At 42.2% G+C, this 20484-nt stretch overlaps 1 protein-coding gene across 2 annotated transcripts in view; it reads left to right on the top strand.

The window, feature by feature from the left end:
- The window catches only part of RALYL (RALY RNA binding protein like), a 711743-nt gene that overhangs the window by 486033 nt on the left and 205226 nt on the right, over nucleotides 1-20484 (top strand). For both annotated transcript variants that reach the window (XM_040433240.1, XM_040433241.1), the window contains one exon: nucleotides 16587-16662. In XM_040433240.1, the coding sequence (XP_040289174.1) occupies nucleotides 16587-16662 (76 nt within the window). The remainder of the gene's footprint in view (nucleotides 1-16586; nucleotides 16663-20484) is intronic.

Raw genomic sequence — 20484 nt, 5'->3', positions numbered from 1 at the left:
ACTTCGGAGAATAGAGGGGCTGCAAAATACAATGTTAGAAGAGGCACGACACTTAGCAGAGCACCTCATACCCTTTGTTCTACTGATTGATGTGTGTATCAGTGACTATACATCAACCATTCAGCCCCTATTTTATGGGAACATTTTAAAATTTACCATAAGAAAGAACTATCATTTCACCAAACTAATAATAATTAATTGATTTTAATTTTAATCAATAAAACACAAAATCTGTAAACTATTGGGCCAAAGTTATGGAAGTCTGGTGAGCCAAAAAGGTTTTCTTGGTGGGATTAGAATTAGCTAAATGTGGTCCGTTCTTCAGATACCTTTCAGGTTTTAACTATGTTAGGCTCTGTTTCCATCTGCTTCATGCCAGATTGATCATACAATAGGCACTAGTGGTGCTCAGTGGATCCCACTGACTTACAATGGGTTCTGTCCGATACCACTAAGGTGTCTGTAATTTTGCAAAAAAAATATAGCAATGCAAGCAGTGCAATTTTTCCATCAAATGTGTTCGTGAAGCTCCTCTGTCTTGGACATATTGCCAAAATATGTCAGAAATTGTAAAATAAGAAATTGTCATAATTAATTTAAAAAAAAAGTCTGACGTTCTCAAGTGTGTCTTTTACATAACTGTGTAGGAGTATTGAAATCCTCTGAATTGCTCGTTTAAGGTCAGCCACAGCATCTTAATGGTATTCAAGCCACTCCATAAACTTTGTTTTGTTCCTTTTCAGCCATTCCGAGGCGGAATTGCTTTTGTGTGTCATACCATTTTCCTGTTACATAACTGCTTCAGGTCACACCTTCTTGCTTAGCTTTTTCTGATCAAGAGCAGCATTCATGGTTCTATCCATGTTCTGCAGAAGCAAAGCAGCCCTAGACCATAACACTACCACCACCTTGTTTGACTATAGGTATAATGTTCTTACAGTGGAATATGGTGTTATCTTTACGTCAAATGTAACAGAACAAACATCTTCCAAGAAGTTTCACCTTTGACTCATCAGTGCACATGATATTATTACAAAAGTATTGGGGGTCAGCTAGAAATTTTTTGGCAATTTTGAGACGGGTCTTTGTGTTCTTTTTGGTCTACAGTAGTTTACACCTTGCAACTCTCCTATGGATGTTATTTTTGTATTAGTATTGTTTTTGTTTGTTTTTTTATTGTGGAATCGTATACATTGACCTTAATGGAAAAAATTGAGGGCTAAAGTTCTTAAGATTTTAGTCTTGGTTCTTTAGTTTCCTTTTTTATGAGTTGTCATCCACATCTAAAAAGGTTCACCACTGTTTCAAGTGCTTTGGTGGATTCCAAATCATTATCATTGGCTTTTTAACCTTTTCCAGACTGTTAGAATTCTAATGACTTCATTGTTCGCATGTCGTAGTTTTATTCCGGCAGCCTCTCGCCGTGCGCAGCCGTGCCTCCGCCGGAACTCCGCCCACCCCCATTATAGTCAATGGGGACGGAGCGGCAGTCCAGGGGCACACGGTCACTAGCGGCAGGACAGATCCGACAGGCTGTTCACCTGACGGAACAGCCTGCCGGACGTCCGTGCCGCTAGTGTGAAAGTAGCCTTAGCAAGTGGCCTCATGTGCTGCTTTTGAGACCTTCTAGCTCACTCCACATTGCCATACATGTTCTATTTAAGTGATGTTTTTAATTTTAACAAGTCTGACATTAATCATATCAGATTATGGCTACTGAAATTTAAAGCAATTTTAATTGAATTGGATTGACTGGTTGATTTAGTAGCTAAGGTGAACAGTTTATTTTTCGGTATGGCTGAATAGCATTCTTCCTTCAATAAATTAAATCGCCAATTGAAAACAACATTTTGTGATTTATCTTTGTCTAATATCAAAAGTAGTTAATTCTACATTGATATGTGACAATTATACACATATAGAACTATTGGTACTTTTCCACAGCACTGTATATTACAGATTATAAACCAAGCATAATGTCTTGTATTGGGTGGCATTCAAGATATCTTTCATTTCCATTGCCAGCAGTAACTACTGAGTAACTTATCCTATATTTTTTTTACCTAGGGATAATCTACTGGGAGACAGAGCTGAATCCCCTTCTATTTATCATGCATTGCTCTTGAAAACCTACCTCAAATGGCTTTTCATTTCCAAGATGTTCTGCTGCTCTATCAGAGTTCAAGTGTTAAGGCATCATATGAGTGCCCCTAATCTACTACCTTTCTGTAGACATGATTTTCTGAAGTTAGTAAGACTGACCTCATTGCAGAGCGATAAACTCTTACCATTTCATATTTCCTTATGTCAGCGATTTTATTTACAGCAATGTTTTCTAGAAGCTTTATGAGGTTTTTGATTTTCAAAAACATTGAAGTACCGTAATAGTACAAGCCCTGGGATGAAGATTATAGTCCTTTTTATTCACTAATTATATGATTTATACATATTCAGATTCTACACTGTGCTTGATATTTGATTTGCTAATCAAACTCAGTGCAAGCTATACATTAAACTATGTACATTAATCCAGGGGCGTAGCTAAAGGCTTATGGGCCCTGGTGCAAGAGTTCTTTGTGGCCAGGGGCAGGGAGGCACATAGCCTTTGTGCTGCCTGAGGCAAAAATTGAAACGGCATTCCTCACCATGGCAAATTCTTGACCTAACCCCTTACCTCTAGCCAGAGGTGCAACTTGAATAGCATGCACTTTCTATAATACCAGTCTTCACATGCGGCACAAGGGTCTTTGGGCCCCCTCAGGCTCCTGGCCCCGGTAGCGACTGCTACCTCTGCACCCCCTATAGCTACGCCCCTGCATTAATCCATATACAGCATCTCTCTGTCTCTGGAGGACCTGTTCTGTCCAGCATTACGTAGACAACCCATTGATTTGAATGCACAGTGTGTAATTTCCCCTATGGTGGTGCTGCTGCAAAATTGAACACTTAATGTCAGGTTTCACCACAGATCAGAGCTGGTCAATGGGGTTTCCAGCAGATGGACACTTTATGATGAGTTTATTGTGAAGAAACCCTTCTAACAAGCAAGGTTTGTCCAAAGTGGAGAACCTCTTCAATAGGATAAAATAATCTGCCTACCTAATTTGGGGAATCATTCATTGCAGAACCCTTTTTTTTTAGATTCCCCGATAATGCTGAACTAGAAGGCATAATTACTGTGACTAAGCAATGCTAATAAGAGGAATGGAATATAGCCTGTTACTTATCAGCCTCACCATGATGAGTGCTTTCTGCTATTGTCTGTGGCTTAGAAACACTTCCCTGCAGCTTTGATCCAGTTTTTAAAGAGTCAGGCTAGGTGTCCCTTCTTGCCCTTTTAACACTTGGAATTGGTACGTATTTGAGAACTTAGTGGGCACAGTAATGATCTTTAGTTCACCTCTTCATAAGACATGATGCTTGTGGCTACATTATGCCTGTAAATATAGAAATCTGCTATTTTCCTTTAAATAACATATTAAAGGGGTTGTCCCACGAAAACATATTCTACAGTTTTTAAACTAGCACCTGGATCTGATTACTTTTGTAATTGCATGTAATTAAAAATTTTGTATAGCTACTAAGTTATTCAATAAAATGTATCTGTATAGTGCCACTTAATTTCTTATTTCTTTGACCGGCTCATTAAGAAGGCCGCACATGCTCAGTTTCATCCTTCAACTGCATCTTGAGCTGTGATAGGGAGAGAGCTGCAGTGGAATGGACACTCCCCCTTAGCTGCAGCAGAACGGACACTCCCCTTGAGCTGTCAGCTTGATATAAATCTAGCAGAACAATGAATGAGGAGATCTCTGGATCCATGCGAGGTACAGGGCTGGTTCTAGCTTTGTTAGAAAGAGATTGTCATGAAGTATATGATGATCTGATTTTCATGTTTTACATTATTCATAGGATAACCCCTTTAAGGAAATATACTCTCTGCTTCTAAGGATGAATACCTCCTTACTATGGTGCTGTATGGATGCAGTGTAAAGGCTATGTATACCTTTGGGGACATTTTTTTTTATTATTGTATTGTACTTATTTTGAGCAAAATTTTTTTTTTAATCTTAGGAGCAGACGGACTCCTTATTTCTGCTCTCTGAGGTTATAAACACTAATCAAAGCTCAATCCTTATCTTATTGATAAGAATGTGGCTTAAAGAGGACCTTTCACCTGTATAAACTATGTGAACTGACTATGCTGCCATATAGAGCGGCCCCCGGGGATCTCACTACACTTACTATTATCCCCGGGCGCCGCTCGGTTCTCCCGTTATAGGCTCCGGTACCTTTGCTTCTTAAGTTATAGTAGGCGGGTCTTCTCTTGTCCTGTGGGCGTCTCCTTCTCCTAGGCTGCAGCGCTGGCCAATCGCAGCGCACAGCTCACAGCCTGGGAGGTTTTTTTCTCCCAGGCTGTGAGCTGTGCACTGTGATTGGCCAGCACTGCAGCCCAGGAGAAGGAGACGCCCACAGGACAAGGGAAGACCCGCCTACTATAACTTAAGAAGCAAAGGTACCGGAGCCTATAACGGGAGAACCGAGCGGCGCCCGGGGATAATAGTAAGTGTAGTGAGATCCCCGGGGGCCGCTCTATATGGCAGCATAGTCAGTTCACATAGTTTATACAGGTGAAAGGTCCTCTTTAAAGAGGACCTTTCATCAGTCCAAACATTGTGAACTAAGTGTCATGATCTGTACAGCGGCGCCCAGGGATCTCACTGAACTTACTATTATCCCTGGGCACCGCTCCGTTCTCCCGCTATGCCCTCCGGTATGTTCGGTCACTTGGTTATGGAAGGAGGAGACTGCCCTTGTTCTCCTGGGTGTCTCCTTCTCCCAGGCTGTAAGCTCTGCGCTGCTATTGGCCAGCGCTACAGCCTGGGAGAAGGAGACGCCCAGGAGAACAAGGGCAGTCTCCTCCTACTATAACCAAGTCCCCTAAGTCTCCGCCTACTATAACCAAGTGACCGAAGATACCGGAGGGCATAGCAGGAGAACGGAGCAGCGCCCTGGGATAATAGTAAGTGCAGTGAGATCCCTGGGCGCCGCTGTACAGATCATGATACTTAGTTCACAATGTTTGGACCGATGAAAGGTCCTCTTTAAATAAGTGTTTATGACCTCTAAGTTTTTTATTAGATGACAGCACAAAGTGAAAGTGAAAGTTCCAGTCACACAGTTACTGTAGAAAAAAGCTAACCCTTTGTGGCAGAACGGCTCAATATTTTTAATAAAGGCCAATTGAAAATATTATTTGTAGCCAAAAATGAGTGAAATACAATTATAAAAAATGCCTCCAAAGGTGTACATAGCCTTTAAGCTCTTATGACTAAATTGTACTGTATAGAGCCAAAGGGACACCAGGCTCTGCCATGTGCAAGATGCTTAAAGGGAACCTCTCACCTGGATTTTGTGTATAGAGCTGAGGACATGGGTTGCTGGATCACCGCTAGCACATCCGCAATACCCAGTCCCCATAGCTCTGTGTGCTTTTATTGTGTAAAAAAACCTATTTGATACATATGCAAATTAACCTGAGATGAGTCCTGTACGTGAGATAAGTCAGGTACAGGACTCATCTCAGGTTAATTTGCATATGTATCAAATCGTTTTTTTTACACAATAAAAGCACACAGAGCTATGGGGACTGGGTATTGCGGATGTGCTAGCGGCCATCTAGCAACCCATGTCCTCAGCTCTATACACAAAATCCCAGTGACAGGCTCCCTTTAAGATTGGGTTCACACAGTGCAGTTTGAGTTCTTTTCCTATATATTTTTTTAAAACTCTGAAACCGGGAATTCTACATTTTATATGGGAGCTCACTGTACAATGTGTATAAGTATATACAGTAGTTTATTTTTATAGTATAAGCCTTTTTAAAATGTCATTTCTGGATTTACTGTGTGCCACCTGGTATTGTAGCCAGATTATTTGGCCATGGTTTATTGCTGTGATTTTTTTCTAAATGAAATAACTAGGATGCATTTATCAGGCAAGGAGAAGTTTGTAGAGTTGTCCTTCCACTGTTAATCAAACAAGGTCTTATATTGTATGGAAAGATATACATAAGCTGCTTAGCCGCACTGTGAATAGGTCCGCTTGTTGGTGGAACTGGTAGAAGAGATTATCCAAGAAAGTCAAGAATCTAATACAAATGTGAACGCTCTACATTTCCACTAAGATGATAAGAAGCGCAAGTATTGAATTTTTCACACCATAGTTTGGATGCAAGCCTGTGTTGCCCGCTGATAGAAGAAATGAGCTGGGCTCAAATAGAAAATAAATCCCATGCAATGCAAAATCCATTGTGTTTTATTTCTTTTTATTCCTTTATTTATGTGCTATAATGTATTTTTCCTATGGCTTATGTAAATAGGTTTTTGTTCTGCTTGCTTTATGAATGATTTTTTGGGGAATCTATTCGCTTGGGCTTTGAACAGTCTACAGATCTCCCTGGATAACAACGTAATGTGGTTTCTTTCCAAGACATCATTAGCACCAGATAAACAGTATAAATACACAGTAAAGAGATTATACAAATTAGGTCTTTGCTACAATGATTGGCCATGAATGAATTGTTATGAAAAACTTTATGGATAGAAATTCTGAAATTACCCACAAAATGTTTATTAACTGCATGGAAGGGGCATCAAATAGAACTGTGAGTTCCCCATCTGCAGGGCTCGCCATAGGTACCTGAAATGGAATATTTTTCAGCAAATTTACAAAATGTGATTCTTCTTACTCCACATTTACTCTGTCTCCTAAGTTGAATGTGCGACTAAACTGAATGTGTCTGACAAGGTATAGAAAGTTTGGGAGCTCAATCTAGCAATATCTATTCTGGAATAGGCCTAGAGAGCTGCAGTGTCAGCCCCGGCTACTGAATAATGTTCTGAGCTGCCTTATCCCCTTCAATCAAATGATGACTTGGGGTTCTGAAAGTCATAACAACGATCTGATATTGACAATCTATCCCAACGGTAAGTCATCCACAGTGGTGTAGCTGTAGGGGAAGCAGGGGAAGTTGCTGATTTGGGGTCCGACCTCAGAAGTGGCACACCCAGGATGAGGACTCCAATATTTTATTGTCAGGGACCCTCAGCAGTATTATACAATGACATTATATACAGTGACACTGTAGGAAACAGACGAGCGCATCTGAGAGAGCGATATTTACTAGACACAGGAGTGAGGGTTGCACGGAAGGAGGGTTTTGCAAATAAGTTTTTGGTGGTGGGTGGGGCGGTTAACTTGTTCAAAAATTTGCTGTGGGGCCCAGTTATTTCTAGTTATGCCACTGGTCATCCATATTAAAGTCCCGAAATATATTTTTCCTTGTCCTATACCATCCTACATATGGTAATTCAGATGCTTTGTGTACAGATACAGTGTATGCTGATGCTTTTTTGTGTGAAATAGCTATCATACAGAAGATGTGTTCACCCTTAAAAGTGTATTCCCAACTCAGACATTAAAGGGTTTTTCCAAGGGTTTTTTTCTGACTCTCGGTAGCCCCACTAATTAGCTGTTTGCAAAGGCGCTTGCAGCAGCATCAGGACCTTCTCCAGCTTTTCCTAGGCTATGTGACAGCACGTTCAGTGGCACAGCTTAGCCCCATAGAAGGCACAGCTCAGCACTTTTATGCTGAACTGGGGGAAGATTAAATTATCTTTATGTGTTCCTGATTTTATGGGAAAATGTGACTACCAACTGGACATTTTGAAGAATTATCCTACTTTGAGCATCCATTTTTTGTACAAACACGCAATTTATTTATTTATATGTACATTTTTAATATTTTTTATAATATTGTTTTTTTCATAATTGCTTTTATACATTATATTAATAAATATTTTTTCTGCGTACAACCAGGTGAGGAGTGCCTGTCTATATAGATATACCACATTTTACCTTACTGATTGGGTGAATCAGATAGACATTGATCACCCAACACATGGTAACAATCAGGTGGGCCACCATAACAAGTTTTTGTACTGTAATATGTTGCAGACTCTCTGCCAAACATCCCCGCAGCAGAAAAATTTCAGTGTATCCTACATGTGTAAATATACCCTGATGAAAGAAGGAAAAATGTATTGGTACTGCATTAGCCAATAGATAGAAATACTATATACAGTGTAGTCCTTACTAAGGCCTCTTTGCGTTGTCCGGATCCGTCGTGTACTCCATTTGCCGGAAGTGCCCGCCGGATCCGTAACACCGCAAGTGAACTGAAAGCATTTGAAGACTGATCCGTCTTCAAAATGCGTTCAGTGTTACTATGGCAGCCAGGACGCTATTAAAGTCCTGGTTGCCATAGTAGTAGTGGGGAGCAGGGGAGCAGTATACTTACCGTCCGTGTGGCTCCCGGGGCGCTCCAGAATGACGTCAGAGCGCCCCATGCGCATGGATGACGTGATCCCTGCGATCACGGCATCCATGCGCGTGGGGCGCCCTGACATCACTCTGAAGCGCCCCGGGAGCCGCACGGACGGTAAGTATACTGCTCCCCCGCTCCCCACTACACTTTACCATGGCAAACAGGACTTTAGCGTCCTGGCAGCCATGGTAACCATTCAGAAAAAGCTAAACATCGGATCCGGTAATGCGCCGAAACGACGTTTAGCTTAAAGCCGGATCCGGATGAATGCCTTTCAATGGGCATTAATTCCGGATCCGGCCTTGCGGCAAGTGTTCAGGACTTTTGACCGGAGCATAAAGCGCAGCATGCTGCGGTATTTTCTCCGGCCAAAAAACGTTCCGGTCCGGAACTGAAGACATCCTGATGCATCCTGAACGGATTTCTCTCCATTCAGAATGCATGGGGATAATCCTGATCAGGATTCTTCCGGCATAGAGCCCCGACGACGGAACTCTATGCCGGAACAGAACAACGCAAGTGTGAAAGAGCCCTAAGAGGAAAAAATGTCAGTCTGCTATGTGTGATGCTTAAATTGATGACAAATACAGTAGAGATCGTAGACCATTTTACTATGTCCATTGGGCATGGTATAACATAGGATTTGAAGGGTTCCACTCATGAATACAGTGGACTTATAAACATCTTTCTTCTTTCAGAGCTCCTGAACGTTGGGTAAAAACATTACAGTCTAAACCCCATATCCAAATTTTATTTGAGGAACATGACCTTTACATTATAGGTCTATGTACCAAAGCATCTGTATACCTTCCAGCCTTCCTACAGTAGCTTATTGGTCGATAGGATAGCAATTTTCACATATCTTTCAGGAATGGCATAAACAATTGCACATTAGAACATGTGGACTGAACTACTGTACGTGGTGACTAAAAATGACCTTCAAGAGGAAGTTACACATAGAAGAACTGGGTGCATGAAACACTAATATGGTCGATGTCTAAATAGTGATATGTGATTAATAGTGATGAGCGGCAGGGGTCATATTTGAATTCGTGATATTTTGCGAATATTTTGTAGAATATTCGTCGAGTTTGTATGTTCTCCCCGTGTTTGTGTGGGTTTTCTCCGGGTACTATGGTTTCTTGCACACTCCAAAGACATACTGTTAGGGAACTTAGATTGTGAGCCTCATTGTGGACAGCTTGATGGTAATGTCTGTAAAGCGTTGTGGAATATAGAAGTGAGTATTATAAATAAAAATTTATAATTACCGTATTTTTGACCCTATAAGACACACCTGCCCATAAGACACACCTAGGTTTTTGAGGAGGAAAATAAGAAAAAAAATGTTTTGAACCAAAAGGTGTGCTTTGGTGGGTTTTGAACTAATGGTAGTCGTGGATGACACTATTATGGGGGATCTGTGGATGACACTGTTATGGAGGGGATCTGTGCATGAAGCACTGTTATGGGGGAATCTGTAGATGATGCACTGTTATGGGGGATCTGTGGATGACGCACTGTTATGGGTGCTCTGTGGATGGCACTGTTATGGAGGCATCTGTGGATGGCACTGTTATGCGGGATCTGTGGATGACACTGTTATGGGGATCTGTGGATGGCGCTGTTATGGGGGATCTGTGGATGACACTGTTATGGGGGGATCTGTGGATGACACTGTTATGGGAGGGATCTGTGGATGACATTGCTATGGGGGGGATCTGTGAATGACATATATATAGCATCTTATGCTATATACAGTGTGTGTCATCCACAGATCCCCCCCATAACAGTGTTCCTGTGTAAATAGTGACCACCAATACAGGGGGTGAAGGCCGGCAACTGGTGTTGGAATTGTGGCGGGGCCCGGGGCAGTCACTGTACTCTATTACACCGGGCCCCGCTTACAGCAGTATTCATATGTAAAGTGTAGGCATGGGAGCTTTGTTAAGATATTGCAATCCTCTGCAGCAGTATTGCAATCCACTGTAGTACTCACTATGAAACTATCGTAGCAGGCAGGCTGGCCGGCAGCGTAACATCACTCACTTCGTCACGTGCCTGCTCCGCCTGCTTCATTAATAAAGTGGGAGGAGCATGCGCGTGACGAAATGAGTGACCGGCCAGCCTGCCTGCTACGGTAGTTTCATAGTGAGTACTACAGTGCATTGCGATACTACTGCAGAGGATTGCAATACTTTAACAAAGCTCCCATGCGTACACTTTGCATACGAATACTGCTGTGAGCGGGGCCCGGTGTAATAGAGTACAATGACTGCACTGGGCCCCTCCGTGATTCCAACACCAGTTGCCGGCCTCCAACCCCTCCTCCCCACTGATACATCGCAGGCCGCGCTGTGCAGCATCGCGGCCGGTGATGTATCAGTGTTAGCAGAGTAAAAATGGCAGCATTTGCCCCATAAGACGCGTCTTATGGGGCGAAAAATATGGTAGTCTACATACTCCATATGCCAATGCTATAAAATAATGGTAAGGTCAATATTTTCTATGTCGGATATGTAAGGTTCAATATAATAGTGTTAATCGTCCATCATATAGCAGATCAATATTTCCATACACTTGACAAGTACAGTCTATATGCAGAAACATCAAAAATGATCTGCATGGAGTACACAAATTGGTATAGGAGAGCACTACAACCAAGAATGGATATTATTAAAAAATACATCATCAGGATCCTTCCAGGGCCAAAGGTCAAAATGCCAATCAACATTTAAAGGGGTTTTCCAGGAGTCGAATATTGATGGCCTATCCTCAGGATAAGTCATAAATATCAGATTGGTGGAGGTCCAACTCCTGGCACCGCCACCCATAAGCTGTTTGAGAAGGCCACTGCCTCTTCCTGGGACACTGACATCAGCTTAGTCCCATTCAAGTGAATAGTCATGGGCTGTAATACTAAGCACAGACACTACACAAAGTAATGTGCTGTGCTTGATAAGCTGTGAAGGGGGTTTCATCACTCACCGAAGCGACACTGCCTCTTCAAATAGCTGATCAGGGTGGTTCCAGGTGTCAGACACCCACAGATCTGACACTCGGCACCTCCCAGAAGATAAGTCATAGATATTCTTGGAAAACCCCTTTAATGGATAACTTGCTTGAGCTTTGCAAAATATGCAGTGCCCTACTGTTCTTTACTATTAGGTGCTGAGTTCCTTGTTTTTCTTGCAGATTTCATTGTTTTTCCACACTGAATCCACAGCATTTTACATGTGGATTTTGTAGCAGATTTAGAAGTGGATTTTCCCCAGATAAATACTTTTGCATTGCAAAGGGTGAAAGCTGCACGGGAAATCCGCACAAACAATTTGACATGCTCATTCAATAGACGTCAATATATGCACTGTGTAGATGAGATTTTGTGAATCTCATTCACTTAGATGGTACTCTATTTTATTTTATTTCCTTATTTTGTTGGTGGAAGACTTGTGGAACTTGACCTGCAGTGCAGCATTTCAGTTTCTCTATTTTTTGTATCACAGATTTCACTGCAATGAATAGATTGAAATCCATAGCAAAGTACATGGCAAACCTGCAGGCAACTGAGGCCGAATTTGCCACTGATACATTGCCAATTTTCCAAAGGATTCATTGTCTGCTCATATGTATTTCCATCTGAAAAGCATTGGGACTTTTTCTAAAAACATACCCACAAATAGCTTATTGTATAGCAGTAATATATGAATGAACTAATAATGTAAAAGTATTGAATTCATATTTACTGTAATATTCCAGAGTTTAACCATTCTTCATTTGCAAAGATAAGTAAAGTAACTTGACAAATCTGCACACCCAGTAAATGTTCTTAAATGAAGAAAAGATACAGAAGATGCACCCACGTTCCATAGAGCAATACATGGCCTATGCTTGGTCTTCACAGTGAATGTGTTTGTGTCCTAGGGAGGGACATTCAAGTTGCTTAAAATTTGATCATGGAACTAAATTATGGATTTAAGGAAAACAATGGTAGTTTCTGTGGGATTTTAAGTAGACCCTTAGGGATGCACAAAACCTATTGAATAGGTACAAATATTTTACCTAAATTAATGTATGTGCAGCGAGCCACAGTGGAGTAAAGCAGAGGAGAAGAGTGATAATAGCAAAAATGGTGGTTTTAGTTAGTACTCACTCATGTCATTCCCCTGGAACATGCTTTGATGGGAAGGGCACACCTTTCTTTCCTTCAGGGCACAACTTGGTCTTGGGTTTCTCCTGCCTGGTGTTGATTCAGGGTGCCCTTGATGATGCTGAATTGTTAGTCCAAGGCAGGGTCCCTTGCAACAGTGAAGGCAGTGATGAAGCAGTTTTGCAGTAGATTTAGTGAAGATTCAATTTATGTTCACCAGTTCCAGTTCTCAGCATGCATGAGCTGGCAGTTCTTACACAAGTGCAATTTCCTCAGTTTTTACAGGTTTCACATCTGCAGTAGCAGTTAATAGCCCAATATGTGTTTTTAAAGCACATTTTCTCACACTATGCATCTCTAGCTGGCTTGTGTACAAGCATTCAGAAATAGAGGTGCCACACTTTCTCTTGTACAATGCAACCACAGGGCAGACCTCAACATCAGACTATGCTCTGCACCTTTGGGCTGGAGGTCTTTCTCTGTCACCTTGCCACTCTGTGATCTCCTGATGCTGCTGCCACCCTGCCACTCTGTGGTCTCCTGATGCTGCTGCCACCTCCACACTATGTCACCTTGCCACTCTGTGGTCTCCTGATGCTGCTGCTACTACCTCAACACTATATCACCTTCTCATTCTGTGGCCTACTCATGCTGCTGCTGCCACCTCCGCACTCTGTCATTGTGCCACTCTTTGGTCTCCTAATGCTGCTGCTTCCTCTAAACTATGTCACCTTGACACTCTGTGGTCTCCTGATGCTGCTGCCACCTGTCTCCTGATGCTGTTGCCACCTCAACACTATGTCACCTTGCCACTCTGTGGTCTCTTGATGCTGCTGCTTCCTCAATACTATGTCACCTTGTCACTTTGTAGCCTCCTCATGCTGCTGCTCCCACCTCCACACTCTGTCATTGTGCCACTCTGTGGTCTCCTCATGCTGCTGCTGCTGCCACCTCCTCCACACTATGTTACCTTGCCACTTTGTGGTCTCCTGATGCTGCTGCCACCTCCTCCTCACTATGTCACCTTGCCACTCTGTGGTCTCCTGATGCTGCTGCCACCTCCACACCATGTCACCTTGCCACTCTATGGTCTCATGACTGTGCCACTATTTTGCCTTTTTGGCCTAGTTGACATCATCATTTATTTGACCCTTCTTCTGATCTGTCAGAAGGAAGGAAAAATGAGACACACAACAGATTCTGTCTGTATAGCAGCTGTAAGGCCTGTATCGTCCCATCAGAATTGTCATATGATTTGGTAGCCAAAAGTAAGAGTGGGTACAAAACAGAAGACATGCAAATATTCCATTCACATGTCATCTTTGTTTTGGATCTACTCCTGTTTTTTTTCGACATTAGCAATACTGATGGATTACTGACCAAATGCTGACCAAGTGAAGGCGGATGCTCAACAGACAGGAACCGTTTTTTTGGGGGTTATTGTTCTGACGGATCAGAGGAATGGCAAATTAATCAGTGATGTGAAGACAAACTTACTGCTGACACCCTCTCCACTCTGTCAGGGGGGCTCTACTTGTATAAGCGTTTAGTAGAACAGGTTCTGTAGACATCTACGTGGAATCAGCTGATGACGATGTAAAAGAAGTGCGCTCTTTCACACTATAGTAGGATCTTGGGCCTCTGCATGGTACTTTATACCTGATGCTAACATCGACCTGAAAGGCTGAGTTCACACGAGTTATTTGGCCAGTTTTGGCCCCGTAGCTGCCCAAAGAAGTGAAGTGTGCAGTGATTCTAAGAGCGACGCCTGTCATCTGCATGTTATACTGACTCACAGTATTGTTTTACTACCACAGCAGAATTACTATGCGTGTTTCTGCAAGGCACAGTGTTCTACACAACTATACAGGCTCTCTGCAGCCAGGAAATAGCTGTTTTTTAACGCGATTCGCCACAAATTAATTCGGATCCAATCGAATCTTTTCGGAAAATTCGGCGAACCAACTGAATAGAATTTTTGAGAAATTCGCTCATCTCTAGTGGTGGTCGTACCGGAGTCCTTCAGCCACCACTTTGCGGGGGCTCCGTTCCTGATATAGGTTCGGATGGGACCCGCATCTATAAGACAATGGGGGCATATCCTAGCTATATGCCCCAATGTCTGAGATGAGACAACCCCTTCAAGCTTTTTGTCAAGCAGTCTCCACGGGGATTCTACTTGCACTTCCTGGAATGCCACTTGGGCTTTTTCTGGTCTTTCACTAGTTGCTAAGCATCTGCCTTACACCTAAATCTGGTTAATTTTACCAACTTGCTAGCTTGGCTAATTTAAGGGGGGGGGGGCGGCATTTGATTGGTCAGGTTTCCTTTCTCTGCTTCTTTGCCAGTGAAAGCTCTATGCATTTGTTTCCAGATTCTTTTATTATAGTCTAGTTCAGGCATGCTCAACCTGCGGCTCTCCAGCTGTTGCAAAACTACAACTCCCAACATGCCCAAACAGCCTACAGCTATCAGCCTACAGCAGGGCATTGTGGGAGTTGTAGTTTTACAACAGCTGGAGGGCCACAGGTTGAGCATGCCTAGTCTAGTTCATTGGTATTGAATAAGTGTATAATGGGACCTGTGGTTCTATTGTCTTTCATAGTAGTTGTGTTTGTTGTAAACTATTTTCTGTTTGGTTTTGATGTACCATGAATGTCTTGCAGGGTTATTTTGCAGAGCAGGATAAGTTCTGCTCTGTCTTTACAGTATTTCCATTCACCATGATTTATCCACTCTCTACCCAAATAACATTATCATCTTCTATCTTCTCTATTGCCAGACTCCCATCTGCTTCATCCTTTGCTATAAACACGCTATTCCTGTCACCTATTGATTAGTTATTTTTGTGTATATATTGCCTGCCACTGTTGATGTGTGCTAGTTTATATATTTCTTCTTCAGCCCTGCTGGGGTATCTCAGTATCAATACACTGTTAGTACTTTTTTAACTTCCATAGGTAAAATTCAGTTCTGCAGTCTTATCAACAACTGGAATCATTACACTTGTGTGTACATCAGAATTTGCAGGATGTGGAACATGAGAATAGATTTTTTTTTGGGCTTGTTTTAAAAATGATACACAGTCAAAGAAAACAAATGTGAACTACAATCTATGTGTTTGACCTCAGAGAACTATAGTCAATATGTCTTGTAACAGGTGAAACCAAATATGATTTCAGTAGTTTTATACTTGACACAAAAGTTGTTCAATTTTGCCAAACTGATCTGAATAAGCTATAGGTATTAAAATATTTGACCAAAATTGCACGAAGAAGTAACTATGCTATTAAAGGGGTTGTTTCACTTCAGCAACTCGCATTTATCATGTAGGCGAAGGCACTTACTAACATATTGTGATTGTCCCTATTGCCTCCTCTGCTGGCTTGAGTTATTTTGCCATCGCATTATACACTGCTGATTTCCAGGAATTATGGCCACCGATGCAGTGCAGATACAAAGTGGCCAGAACATGACCTGGCCACCAGAGAGGCCAGCGCTTTTTCCAATAGTGTGCAAGACCACCGCTGCTGGTTTGCAGGCTGTTCAGAACCCCTGGAAACAAGCAGTGTTAAAAATTAATCAAGACAGCAAAGGAGGCAATATGGACAATCACAATGCATTAGTAAGGGCCTTGTATTTCTCTTTAATGATAAATTGCATTTGCCAAAGTGTGACAACCCCTTTAACCAAGCTAATACAATTGCATTTTCAGTGTTAAAAGCCCTAAACAATATAGTTGGAGATGCTTGCTGAGACAAGGGGATCAACAATTATCTAAACTATCAGCATCCATGAAGTTTTTATCATTCAGAATTGTGGGTTGTTTTTGGTGTCTTCACTGTTGAACACCTGATAAGTCCTTCTGTACATATTTCCATGAGGGTAGAAACCTCTGAATTCATGTCCAATGACAAATGAAGAATGTAGATTGTTCCTGCAAGAATAAATACTAATGTCCAGGATTCATAACAAATTCAAATTTCGGTGTAGATTACAATTGATTTACTGGTTTGTGTAATGACGCAATTCTTCATTTTCTTATAGACATCAACATGGCTGGAGAACCAAAACCTTATAGACCAAAACTAGGAAGTAAAAGGCCAATTTCCTCTTTATACAGGTAGGTCCATGTATGTTTTTATACTGTTGGGAAGAGTGCTGTGATAAATTAATGCTTATATACAGTTCTCAATGAAAATTCTCAGTGTTTGTAGCAATGGCCAGCCTCAGCCAATGTTTTGCTGAGCAGGCCATTCCCGGCACTTCCAGAGTGTGGAGATGAGATCAGGGTTGAAATGTCAGTGGTGGAGGACCCATCAGATCCCATCCCCAATCCACTGATCCCCAGAAAAGCCCTTTAAGAATCTTAATAATGTAGTAAAATAGTTTGTATGACTGTAAAAAGATATACATCCATCCAATTCAGCCTCTTATCCAGCAGAGTTGATCTAGAGCAGGGGTGCACAACCTGCGGCCCGGGGGCCACATGCGGCCCTTGATACCATTCTGTGCGGCCCCCAACCATCTGGTAACAGACATGTATACCTATGTCTTGTGGCTGCTCACATGCATTTTTCATGTATTCTCCCATTAGATGGGAGTCCTGGAGGTATAACTAGACATTTATGATATATAACTGTGTGTACAATACGCAATAAATACAGTATTTCACTTGTTAATACCCCTTTAACTTTTATTTTCGGCCCTTGTTATTCCTTCAGTCTGACAATGTGGCCCCCACCCAGAAAACGTTGTGCACCCCTGATCTAGAGGAACTTCATGATGTAGAATCAAATTTTGCTCATTTTAAGGGAAGAAAATTCCTTCCCGACTCCAATAAGGCAATCAGAATAACTCCCTGGATCAACAACCCTTCTCCAGAAATCTAATAACTATAACCTAAAATATTATTACACTCCAGAAATACATCCAGACCCCTCTTGAACTTTTTCAGTGAATTCGCCATCACCACCTCCTCAGGCAGAGAGTTCCATAGTGTCACTACTCTTACCATAAAGAATCCTTATATGTTAATGGAGAAACCTTCTTTCCTCTAGACATACAGGATGTCCCCCCGTCACAGTCCTAGGTATAAATACAGAAGATCTTGGGAGAGGCTGACCCCTGAGTACTGACCCCTGATATATTTATACATGGTTATTAGATCTCCCCTCAGTTATCTTTTTTCGAAACTAAATAACCCTAATTTTGATCATCTTTCTCGGTACGGTAGTCCACCTATTCCAGTTATTACTTTAGTTGCCCTCCTATGAACCCTCACAATACTCCATGTGCGGACTGACTAGAGATTTGTAGAGTAGCTGGGCTATGTTGTCATCACATCCATCTATGACCCTGCAACCCATTATCTTATTGGCCTTGGCAGCAGCTGTCTGACACTGGTTGCTACAGATAAGTTTACTGTCAACTAAAATTCCTTTTCTATTCGGTGCTACCCAGTGTTTTACCATTTATCATGTACTGGTGCCTTGTATTTTTCTTCCCATGTGCATAAACAAATGCATTAGTGTTAAATCCAAATGTAAAATACACAGATGAGCTCATGTATGTTAAAACCAATGTAGACAGAAATCGTCTGTGCTGCCAGTGCAGCTCAACAAATCATTTCTTCTGGGTGTGCATCCCTGAAAGACATTACCAGGACATCATTACATGATAAAAAATAAGAAGTACTCCCTAGGAATAAGCTGCACTGCAGGGATATACTTCAGGAATACACAATTTCACAGGTTTTCTGATGTGCATTCATGTAGGCCCAATTCTCATTAAAATTCCTGATCCAGAGTAGCCTATTGAAATCAAATGTTTATTAAGGCAATGAAAAGCTTCCCTTAGGAGCTTGATGCATAAAATCATTAAAGAATAATAAGGGAAGCTAATGCTTAGCATAACATTTCACAACAAGGTTCTGTTCACACAAATGTTTTTTTTCTGTCTGTTATTCTCATTGTTTTTAAAGAAAAAAACTTAGAGAAACACTTATGTTTTCCACTGCCAGCAATTTCTAGGTGTACAAATAAAACCTGAATTGTGGAATAACCATGTATTATTCTGTGATACTCACTTATTTGCTAAAATTACTGCCGACATTTTATCATTTTTAGTATGCCTCTAAGCACTGAGAGTGTATTAAAAAAATCTTTAAAAATACATGTTTGTTTCTGAAAGCATCTTTCCTAGGAACCATAGCAATTGTAATGGAGAGTGCATATGGACCTACTGTGCCAACTAACCAGTTTGACTTTAGGCTAACTTATTGGTGTTGCTCTGATGGTTCCCTGGTATGCACCCTTCAACCCCTGTACAGGGATCTGGAATTCGCTGCAGGGAACCAACCAGGCCACTACCTCCTGGAGTAGTCCTGGTGTATCTTACAGTTAACCCACCGGGGTCAGAGACACCAGTGTAAGGCACCAAGGACTCAGGCAAAAGGCATAGTCTGAACACAGTCCAGGGTCTGGGCAGGCTGAATACATACATATTCCAGATAGCAATTCCAAGTTTGGGGCAGGCTGAGTACAAGCGAAGTCCAGATAGCAGTTCCAAGGTCATGAAAGGCGGCAAGGAGCAAAATAGATAGACAGGCAAGGTACAGTACAAGGGTAGCCAGACAAGAGATCACACCTTCACTGGTAACTAGAGAATGGAAAACCTCAAAGCTCAGGCAAGGGGTGGATCCACAGCCCTGCTAAATAGAGAGGCTGATCAACACCTTAATCAGCAGCTGGATAGGAGTACTAGTACCAATACACACAGGGAGAGTGGTCAACACCCGCGCCTACCTGGAACAGCAGGACAGCGGTAGACATGGACCGCCAGTCTAACAGCAATCAATTGTAGGGCTCTAGAGATGTCGCGAACATAAAATTTTCCGTTCGCAAACGGCGAACGCGAATTTCCGCAAATGTTCGCGAATGGGCGACCCGCCATAGACTTCAATAGGCAGGCGAATTTTAAAACCCACAGGGACTCTTTCTGGCCACAATAGTGATGGAAAAGTTGTTTCAAGGGGACTAACACCTGGACTGTGGCATGCCGGAGGGGGATCCATGGCAAAACTCCCATGGAAAATTACGTAGTTGACTCAGAGTTGGGTTTTAATCCATAAAGGGCATAAATCACCTAACATTCCTAAATTGTTTGGAATAACGTGCTTTAAAACTTCCAGTGTATGTATACGATCAGGTATGATGTTGTATCGATCAGGTAGTGTAAGGGTTACGCCCGCTTCACAGTGTCAGACCAAACTCTGACAGACCAAACTCCCCGTTTAACGCACCGCAAACAACCGCAAACAGTCCATTTGCACAACCGCAAACTCCCCATTTGCACAAGGTTGGATACCAAGCTAGCCATGTCCCGTTCCTTGTCCTCACTGACGTCATTGAAGGTCTCTTCCTCCACCCAGCCATGTACAACACCAAGGGACACCGAAAGGTGACAACAAGCCCCCTGGAACGCCTGCTGTGGTTGGTCTTCCACCTCCTCAAAGCCACCTTCCTCCTCTGACTCCTCTTCTTCAGAATCCTCTCTCTGCGTTGCCGCAGGTCCAGCAATCAACGACGACAAGGCTGCTTCTGGTGGTGATGGTGACCACAACTCTTCCTCTTCATGCTCATCTACGGCCTGATCCAGCACTCTTCGCAGGGCACGCTCCAGAAAAAAACGCATATGGGATGAGGTCGATGATGTTGCCTTGGCTTTGACTGACCAGGTTTGTCACCTCCGCAAAAGGACGCATGAGACTACAGCCGTTGTACATGAGCATTCAGTAACGCAGCCAAAAAAATACCCAGCTCCGCAGAGACTGTCCTCTTTTTTTTTTTTTTTATTAAAAAAAATCTGTTCTTACCAGTTTAATCTCTGTTTTGTCCCCTATCAGGGACCGGTGTATAGAATAGATTTTAGGAACTGGGAGATG

Source organism: Bufo bufo, chromosome 5 (genome assembly GCF_905171765.1).
Source record: "Bufo bufo chromosome 5, aBufBuf1.1, whole genome shotgun sequence".
Taxonomy (NCBI): domain Eukaryota; kingdom Metazoa; phylum Chordata; class Amphibia; order Anura; family Bufonidae; genus Bufo; species Bufo bufo.
The sequence above is the reverse complement of the archived record's forward strand: the minus strand, read 5'-3'. Positions and strand labels throughout refer to the sequence as shown.